This window comes from Oculina patagonica, unplaced genomic scaffold (assembly GCF_052425735.1).
Source record: "Oculina patagonica isolate OP01 unplaced genomic scaffold, crgOcupat unplaced678, whole genome shotgun sequence".
NCBI lineage: Eukaryota > Metazoa > Cnidaria > Anthozoa > Scleractinia > Oculinidae > Oculina > Oculina patagonica.
The window spans coordinates 1-9,802 of NW_027558556.1; the positions used below are offsets into that span (position 1 = coordinate 1).

At 38.8% G+C, this 9,802-nt stretch overlaps 1 protein-coding gene across 4 annotated transcripts; it reads right to left on the minus strand.

Annotated features, from left to right (window-relative positions):
- Nucleotides 1–547: 547 nt before the first annotated feature.
- LOC144641094 (uncharacterized) lies at nucleotides 548–9,501 on the minus strand. Of its 4 annotated transcripts, none has more exons than XM_078500142.1 (11): nucleotides 9,180–9,501; nucleotides 8,603–8,747; nucleotides 7,561–7,716; nucleotides 6,975–7,103; nucleotides 6,205–6,333; nucleotides 5,492–5,617; nucleotides 4,796–4,918; nucleotides 4,002–4,124; nucleotides 3,150–3,272; nucleotides 1,960–2,337; nucleotides 548–1,290 (listed from the first exon to the last, which is right to left on the minus strand). In XM_078500142.1, exons 1-11 carry the CDS (start codon nucleotides 9,483–9,485, stop codon nucleotides 1,007–1,009), a joined length of 2,022 nt encoding a protein of 673 aa, XP_078356268.1. In that variant the 5' UTR covers nucleotides 9,486–9,501; the 3' UTR covers nucleotides 548–1,006. The 4 variants fall into 4 exon arrangements, with proteins under 4 accessions (XP_078356268.1, XP_078356269.1, XP_078356271.1 ...); XM_078500143.1 differs by having other exon boundaries at nucleotides 1,152–1,290; nucleotides 1,956–2,337; XM_078500145.1 differs by having other exon boundaries at nucleotides 1,154–1,290; nucleotides 1,952–2,337.
- Nucleotides 9,502–9,802: the final 301 nt, after the last annotated feature.

Consider the following 9,802-nt stretch of genomic DNA (forward strand, 5'->3'; position numbering starts at 1 on the left):
GCTTAAACTAATGAGGTAAATGTTGTAAACAAAGATTCCCCTAAACGTCGCGTCAAATGTTATCAAAGCCCCAGAAATCTTGCGTCGAGTTCTTTTGTAAACAAAGCTACTGCGTTTTTTTTATTATGCCTCCTTGATCAAAATAAGCTTTATTGTCTGCGTTTAGAGAGAATGTTTGCTGCATACATTGTTCATCACTTCTATCATGCATAACCATTCCATCCACTTGACTAGAACAACCATTTTTAAGCACAATTAAAAATCGTAACCAGGCAAACTCGTTTCGTGCAACCGTACCCGGGGGGACTCCCTTTATGAAAGGGTCGGGGATGCTCGTCGGAAATTTTGAAAATGACCCCTAAAAGAGACCAATCTGGGTGGCTCAAGCTTTTTTCAACCCTAAAAGATACCACACTACTAAAATAGAATTTATATTTGTATATTTTTTCGTGTGTAACCCTAAACGAGACCTTAATGGCTAAAAAATATCGGCGTTTTGCCCGAAACACCCTAAGCGGACCAAAAATCCGAAATTTACACCCCTAAACGAGACGACGAACATTCCCGTCCCTTTTCTATAGGAGTCCCCCCGGGCAACCGGAAACCTGCGCCCAGGGACTTCTCTTGGGTCGTGTTTACTCAAGGCAACGTCGCGAGCCGCCATTTTGAAAACTCGTCGCCGTGAAGGCCCTGGGGACGAGGTTGCACTCAAGGCTGTGGCCTGGCTCGTAAGTTAGTGCTTCCCAACTGTAAAGGCCTTTATGTAAATGACAGGAAATGACTCGCACATATTGTTGAAACACTATAAATGGCACCGTCTTTATTTATTTAATGAAAGTTAAAAGGTATTTGACAAACCCCAAACAATACTATTTACACTGGGTTGTTTGAACGTCCTTTTCAGAAAAAGTACAAGGGTTTACTAAATAAACAACATACGACTAAGCAATCCGTAAGCCAAAATTGCTGGAAACACCAAGATCCACTCGCTCGGTTTCAAGAATGATTATCCCGCAAAGGCCACTGCTTTGCGGAGTTGCACAGGGTTCGACTTTCCTTGTGTTTCCTCGTTCAATTTCCCTTGTGTTTTCTCGTTTAGCTTCCCTTGCGTTTTCCCTTCCATTACTGCTTTGTGGAGTTGCACAGGGTTCGACTTTTCTTGTGTTTCCTCGTTCGATTTCCCTTCTGCTTTTCCCTTCGAATCGCCTTGTGTTTTCTCGTTCGACTTCCCTTGTGTTTTGTCGTTTAGTTTCCCTTGCGTTTTCTCGTTCGATTTCACTTGATCAAAATCTAAATAGGGAATTTCAAATAAAAGAAATTTCAAAAAAGATTGCCTCCGGCGTAAGCGCCATTAAACGCATAAGGAATTTTGTTCCACGTGAGATACTTCTCACCGTTTACAATAGTGTGGGGATGCTGTTCAAAGGGACTCTCTCAGAAACTGCAGAACCGTGCTGCGCGTGTCATAACCTTCTTTAATTATGATAGAAATACTGATGAACTCTTTCATAGTTTAAATTGGCACACGCTTGATCATCAAAGGGCCATGAGTAAATCGATTATGATTTATAATGCTGTGAACAACCAAATTATTTGAGTTCTCGGTTTTTCCTGCGTAATGAAGCCTTGACTTACAATCTCAGGAATACTGAAGGAAAGCTATCCATACCACAGCCACGCACTAAATATTGTAAACGAAGTTTTAGCTACAGCGGGGCTGTGTAATAGCGCTTACCGAATGAAATAAAACTATCCAGCTTACTTAACGAATTTAAAAACAAATTGACAAATCGCACTTTCGAATCATTTTGCATTTAAATTGTGAATACACGGCATGCTTGAAAAGCAGGTGTTTTTTTGTACTAGTAGTTAGATAGTGTTTTATCCTTTGTTTTTTATTCTGTACCTGAATGGATTTTACCGTGTTGAAATAAAGTATTACCTACCTTACCTACCTACCGTTCGGCTTCCCTTGTGTTTTCTCGTTCGGATTCCCTTGTGTTTTCTCGTTCGGTTTTCCTTGTGTTTTCTCGTTCGAATTCCCTTGTGTTTTCTCGTTCGGATTCCCTTGTGTTTTCTCGTCTGGTTTCCCTTCTGTTTTCTCGTTCGATTTCCCTTCTGGTTTCTCGTTCGATTTCCCTTCTGTTTTCTCGTTAGGCTCTCCTTGTGTTTTCTCAGATGCCCCTCCAGGTTTTAATCGACCTTTCGACTTTCCTCTTGCTTTCTCAGCTAATGCGGCTGCAGTTTTACGAGCGTTCGGTTTCCCTCGTGCTCTCTCAGACAGAGCGGCAGCACATTCTTCATCTCCTTCTAAACACTGTCCAGCTAACTCTGAATCTGTAATAAATCAAATCTCCAATGTTAGATTTCTACATCACTGCAGCTTAAAATGATACTACGGTAGATTAGCCTGGGAATGGTGGCGAATTTGGGACTTTCAGAACAACTTTTCAGAACAACTGGTCACTTCCTAGTCACATGTTTTTTTTGCGCGGTTACATCTTTTCCCACGCTTGTCATCGTTTATAAGTCTTGCGCCGGTGACTTGTTTCTCGCGCATGCCATTGGTTTCATGTTTTCCCCGTTTTGCATCGAAATCAAGTTTTCCCGTGCTTGTATTGGTAAAATTTCTTTCCCGCGTTTGCACCGAAATCAAGTTTTCCCGTGCTTGTATTGGTAAAATTTCTTTCCCGCGTTTCCACCGAAATCAAGTTTTCCCGTGCTTGTATTGGTTTCATGTTTTCCCGTTTTCCATCGAAATCGAGTTTTCCCGCGCTTGCATTGGTAACAGTTCTTTCCCGCGTTTTCCACCCAATTTAAGTTTTCCCGCGCTTTTTTTGGTTACATGATTTTTGTCCATGTTTTTTGCGCTTTCCATCGGTTGCAAATTTTCCCTCGCTTGCCATGTTCCTGGGAACGATTTTCCTTTGAAGTTGTTTTGATCTTTGACAGGTCTTTAAAGTGCCTATTTTGAATTACGCTCATGGCCTACCTCATGATGTCTGTTTGAAAATCGCTCTGAACAACGTGGACAGAAGCCACCGAAAATTTAGTAGAAGGCAACCTGATCGGTTTAAAAAGCCCTTTAAAAAATGTCTACTACTGGTTCCTTTATTTTCAGTTAAAAACATGTCAAGAAAAAAACTTACTTGAACAGTAAAATCCATTTCCATAAAGACCCTTGTTACATACACAGAGATATGAGCCAACAGTGTTATAACAGTCAGCTCGTTTGTCACAAGCTGCCAGCTCCTCCAGGCATTCATTGACATCTGCCGTTGAATAAATAACATTCGTTAGATGTTTCTTTAAGAGCTTCACGCGTCATAGTTAATAGAGTGAAATGGTTAGGACGCCCGGCAAACAACAAAAAAGCAAACAAAGAGGCCAAGATTTATGTTGCAAGGTCCACGACCCTGCACTTCTTTTGTTTTGCGCCCATACACTATGCATAGGTAACAACCTATTGTATTTTGTCAGATTTTGTGCATGGTCAACCCCCAAAATAGCGAACAAAAACATACAACAAAGAACCTTGCAGGGCTTTATAACCGTTTCTGTCTAATAACTATGCTCAAATCAACAACCTTCCGTTTTCCTAAAGCGTTCCAGGGCTAATCCAGAAATGGAAATCATTAAAGAAACAAAAACAACAAAGTCGCTGTTTTCATAGTCATATATGATTCCGTGTAAGGGGTGAACAACATTTCTATGGCTTTAAATAAACACGAAAGAGTATTGTATTCCATTCCAATATTCATAAATGTATTTATAACATGCCATAGAAAATACAGCCAATGATAATACAGGAAATCCGTTGTGTATTCGACGGTATTCAACCCAACCTATTCTATGGCATGGTATAAAATAGTTACACAACACTTTCTCGTGGTATACTATGGAATATCCCACTTGTCAAAGGCTCGTGTGTATACCGAGAAAATACAAGTGACTCAAGTGACTTTGTTCTAATCTTACCCTCTTTATGACACAATGCTTACCTTGGCACGCGTTATCAGTGATTTGATATCCCAGTTTACACTGGCAGGCATAAGAACCAGGAAGATTAAAACACAAAGCGTCATGTTCACACACTGCAGAATCTGATGCACATTCATTGATATCTGTCAAAAAGGAAAACAAATGTTGACTCAGCACCAACCACTGCACATTATGAAACTGAATAAAAAAAAACCTGCCAGTGTGTCTTATCCCGAAGCCTCCTCTTGTTTTAATGTCAGATTGAAAAGCTCGGAACCTGTGAGGGCTACACCTCAAGGTTGAGTTCAGGCTTCCTGACAAATAAGCGCATCGCAAAATTCTGAGAACTGAGCTGGGATGGCACTATTAGGATTTAACAACACAGCGAATAAAAGTTATGAACGAGGGAAATATTTAGTAAAAACATTGTAAAAGACAAACAAACAAACTATACACACGATCTAAGGCCAGAAAGTGGTTGGGGGCGGAGAGCAGGGAGCGAAGGAAAAGAAAGACTATTTTGGAGCTTTAATTTCGTGTTCTTATTTCAAACTTTTTTTGGTTTGGCCAGAGCATTTTGTCAGTAGGAAATTCTTAGACTTCTTCAAGCATAAGGGCCAGCCACCGGGCAAAGTGATCAGCTGCGAACACAAGTTTTCCACGCTGTTTTAACATCTGAACTGACTTCAGTTTACCAAAGAGAGTGGGGTCTTACTGATACCTAGCCCAGGTGCATAACCCTAATGCCCACCTGCTCCAAACCTTAATGAGCCCCCTGATAAAAGCTCTTCCTACTAACTAAGCTGTGACTTACCTTCACAGTCAGCGCCTCTGGCAACAAATCCTTGCTTACAGACACAATAATATGAGCCTATTGTGTTGACGCACACTCCATGAGTACCACACTCTGCATAATTTGTTTCACATTCATCAATATCTGCAAAGTGACATAACTCTGACAGTTCATTATAAGGCCACTTACATGTCACCTAAAATCGGAATAATCAAATCAAAAGAACTCCAGCACCACCCCCTGGTGTAAACACCGCTCTGTGACTAGTGAAAGCCAACCTAAGGAGGGGTTGTTTTTTTGCTCTCCCAGTAAAATGTGTCCTTACTGGTCCAGGAAAATTCTAAAAAAAAAACTCCATGCTCAATTTGTCCCCTGTGCATAAGGGATGTTCCAAAATTTGCCAAACCCACAAAACTGCTGTGAACAGGAGAAAATGTTATTGCTTGTTCTGTAATTTCAGCCAATTTCAAGGGTACATTTTGCTGGTTAAGTTGCAGGAATTTTTTATGATTGTTGAGAGACACTTTTTGTGCAATTTTTGTATGCCCCATTGAGTGTTTCATTGAATCCCTGGTAAAAATCCATGTTCAGCACGTTTTATGAGCCGAGGGGTGGTAACAACTTATGCAGCTGCAAAGACGTTCATGGTGAAGTTAATGCTTTTAAGACATGACATAACATGTTTGCAGAAGTGAGCAGCTCTTGCAGCATACATACCATAACATTGTTTTGAGCCATCACCAGTGAAGCCTTTATTACAGAAACAACGAAATGAACCAGCAGCATTTACACATGTGGAATTCTCCAAACAGGTATGGCTGCCAATGTCACATTCATCTATATCTATAAGAAACGTTTACACAGTTACACTATATACTCGTTGTTAAGACAGGTGTATGCCTGATGGTGGCTGTACCACTGTCATTTTTTTACAGGTTCTGTTAATCAAATCTATGTATTTTATTTTTAACTTTGCCCTTTACCCGATTATCACTACTAAAACTAAATTTAATATACTAACAAGTTGAGAACTATATACATACATACATTGTATCTAATCAGGTTCGTCAAAAGGCACATGAAGGCCTACCAGGTCTCCCCTCTCTCCCCCTGTAGTGTTTACAGTGACCTCTTGAAGGTTGTTTTAAAACGTCCTGACATTGAGAAACCTTAGCTCCCAAAGAATCCTCACTTTTAAGCCAGCTGAGTCCAGAACAGTTCTAGAAAATTCCCAACCCCCTAAAGAACTAGCAATTTCACACCACTCCAGATCATTGGGGCTAGGCCTTTTTGTCTGGTTCCTCCCTGAAATTTTCTGGATAAAAGCAGCTTGAAAGCTATATGGCTATCTAGGTATGCCCTTGAGGGTAGAAGTTATAGGTACATTTTGCTGACTCATCATACCAGTATATAAAAAACAATGATATTACCAAGACAGTTGTTTCCATTTGCCAGATAACCTGGCTCACTGCAATCACAGATAAATGATCCATCAGTGTTGATACACTCTGTCAGATATGGACAAACATCTCTTGCATGGCCCGCACATTCATCAACATCTAAATAAGGATAGAAAGGAACAGCCAAAAATTGGATGGACTTTTCATTTTGCAACCTTTGTACACGGCCCCACAAGCTTAGCTTTAAACTTTTTTACCTTGTTTAAATAAAGTTGTTGTATTTGTATTGTATTTGTATTTTCTTTGCATGTATAAGGACTATGGACTGTCTGAGCTGCCATGGACTGCCAAATAGTGTTGTTCCAGAAAATATCCATACCCCTCCCACAGAAGGTTTTTGGTTTGAATCCCCACACCTCTGGATATTCCAGTTAAGCTCCATTTTTTCATTAAACATTTTGGCTTTTGAGACCCCACCCTTCGGAATTTCCAATGGCCTTCCATGGGTTGGGTATGGATATTTTCTAGAACTGCACATTGGATAAGGCAACGTGCAGTGTAATATTTTAATATTCATAATAGAGTACTTAAGATGATACTAATGTATTAAAATATGAAATTTACAATGTAATTTCTAGTTAATTGTCCATTCCAATTTACATACATTAATGAACATAATTTGAAAGAAACTTTGAAAGAATTTTTGAATAGAATATTTCTATTTCTGGATCTGCCCCTGGAAGTTGAATTTATTTTTAATAATTTCTACTCCAAAGACTAGGCTAGCATATCACACTAACCTATGCAGCTGCCTTGGTAAAAATCATATATGTAGCCTTCTCGACATACGCAACCGGTAAAACCTTCTCCATTAAAACAGTATTGCTTCTTATTGCATAAACTGTATGCCACACTACATTCATCTAAATCTGTTAAGAACAATATGTTTTAATCAACTTTAACTTGTTAACAGTGAGCATACTTCAGCTCAAAGGGCAAATAAAAAATGTCAATTCAACTTTGCTCCCCCCCCCCCCAAAAAAAAAAAAACACACACACACACACAAAACAGAAACCCTAAAGACCTTATTTTTGGTGAGGTTATTTTGTGGGACTGGGATTCCTTTTTTTTTTGGGGGGGGGGGGGTGGTTATTATATGTTGCTAAATGTATTTTGGGCGTGGTTAACCTTGAAACAATGCCAGTCAGCGATCACCTCTGCATGGCTCACGGGCAACCTTTGAGCCCTTTTCTGCGGGATAACAAGTTCAGTGTGACAGCTAATCAACCTTAAAGTTAAGGTGACTGTTGCAAAATGGAAAAGTTGGCAGTAATAACTGAACTGCCATAATATTTAAATAAAAGTTAAGGGACCTATATTGTTACCTTCACAAGTGCGGGTACTCCCCACAAATCCAATTTCACATACACATGTAAAGATCTGATACATCTTGGATGGGCTTTCAGTACATACTTTACCAAAGCCACGGCACTTAGGAATTTTGTCCGCTCCATAGTTGCAAATGTCATCATTACGGTGACCTAAACCATAAACACATGTGAGTGTATTGATCAAGCCTAAACTGTACTGAAAACAACTACAGTTACAGAAAACATTTTTGAACAAGCAGAACTTTAAACCTTTAACTACATGACTAACCCAAGGATTAAGTACTTTTTTACTTTTTTCAGTACCATTACTCACTGAAAATGATTAAGTCATCTATAATGAATTTAAAGTTAATAATTTAGATCATTTATATTTAGAGTTAAATGTGAGTTTGGCTGGTGGTGTGATGAGTGGGTAGCATTCCTGCACATGCATGCACAGTTCGTTAATTCACTTTCAAGAGAGTTTAGCCCTTATGATCAATTGCCAAGTTCTTTTTCTTCCTCTTGCCCCTCCCAATCCACCTGTGGATTCATTTTGGATCTCCTTACCATGTAAGTCTTACTAGTTATGTTCCTTTTCCAGGAAAAAATCAATGCAACAAGTGCCCGGCCAGGGGGTTGACCTCTGGTGAGGTTGCTATGATGAATGATTATCCTTACATTTGCATATTGTTTGTGTTTGTAATGTTACCGGTACTTACAGATGCCACCTATGCTCCATACCTTGGATATTGTGTGCAACCAGAAAATGTCCACACCCACCCCATGAAAGGTCCATGGGGGTGAGGGGTGACTCATTAGCCAACATTATTAAAGGATAGTATGAGGATAAACTTGAATTTCGATGTTAAGTGGGCGGGGTGGGGGGGTCAAACCAAAACCCTTGTGTGGGGGAGGTATGAATATTTTCTGGAACAACACATTGACAAGTTAATTATTAATTAACCATTTGATTCAATCTCCATCATTAGCAAATTAAAAAACTCTTTGTGTTGTCAGACCCTTCATACAATTCTTTTCATACATGTCAACTTACTTATATAGTCCATGCCATAAACTTCAACTCGCAGGCAAATACTGTTTTCCCAGGATTGAGGATGAATACGTATTTCCCTGGCCACAATAAAGCCCATAAAATGGTTTGTGACCACTGTGTTCTCATCTGTGTTACCTGCAAAAAGCTACAAATATCCCAAAGAATATTTCATAACAAAACTCAGTGAAAGGTTAAAATAGTGTTAAATGGTATTTAGTCCAATATTTCTGGGAATTAGAGGATGGGATATCAAGGCAGAGCTACATGTAACTGGTCTCCATGCAGTTTGCATGACATTTAAAGCAACTAACTGAATGGTTGTCAGTTTGTGGGATATTATATGACTTACAACCACCCGGTTTATAGGACCATTGTTTCTACAAACAGGACATTTTTTGGCCTGAAGAAAAGTTTTTAAGTTTAAAAGTCAATTTCAAATAAACTTGTCCCATCTAATAAACAACCATGCACTCTGATGAAATAATTGAAAAAGGGTTAAGCCTTGAATTTAAATTACATCAAATGTTGTTGTATTTGACTTTTTATCTGTGAAGACTAAATATCTAGCATGCATTACCTTTTTCTTATCGCTATCATGGTAAAAAGTCCACTCCATTAAACTGACCAATGTATAAGAAAAGTAATATGACTTGACCCAGCTCTTTTTAGTCAGTACACCTTGTGTGGCCACTGCTGTTAATATGTACTTAGAGGAATATCCATCAACCAGAGAGATCTGCAAATACTGATCAGTATTTTGAAGACTTGCACACCATCCACCCCCACCAATGTTAAGATGAAGTCGGGCGTAGCTAGGCTTGAATACTGTACTGTCTGTTGATGTGGCTGAAATTTTGTAATCGTCAATTGCTTTGGAGGTCATACCAACTGGTGGGTCAAAAGCTTTCAAGATAAAAACAGCAAAAGAACAGTCTTTTAAATAATAATAATAACAATAATAATAAAAATAATAATAATAAAAATGCATATAGTGCAAATCATTTCATAAACAAATATCAAATGTGCTTTACATGGATAAGAAGATAAAAAGTAAGAATGACAATAATATATTCAAAATTTACAAATTAGTTTTAAGAAATAAAAAGTTAAATCTACAGACTCTCATAAAATAAATTCATGATAAATTATGGAACATTTGATTTAGTTGGAGATCACTCAAAATTTCCTTCCTAGAAGCAT

What these genes read in the sequence shown, in the direction of transcription:
- LOC144641094 (XM_078500142.1), bottom strand. Translation starts at nt 9,485, where the DNA reads ATGACCTCCAAAGCAATTGACGATTACAAAATTTCAGCCACATCAACA. An exon ending in TTATGGCATGGACTATATAA is followed by an intron (nt 7,717 to 8,602) that starts GTAAGTTGACAT and finishes TTTATGGTTTAG; the next exon opens with GTCACCGTAATGATGACATT. An exon ending in AAATGGAAACAACTGTCTTG is followed by an intron (nt 5,618 to 6,204) that starts GTAATATCATTG and finishes CGTTTCTTATAG; the next exon opens with ATATAGATGAATGTGACATT.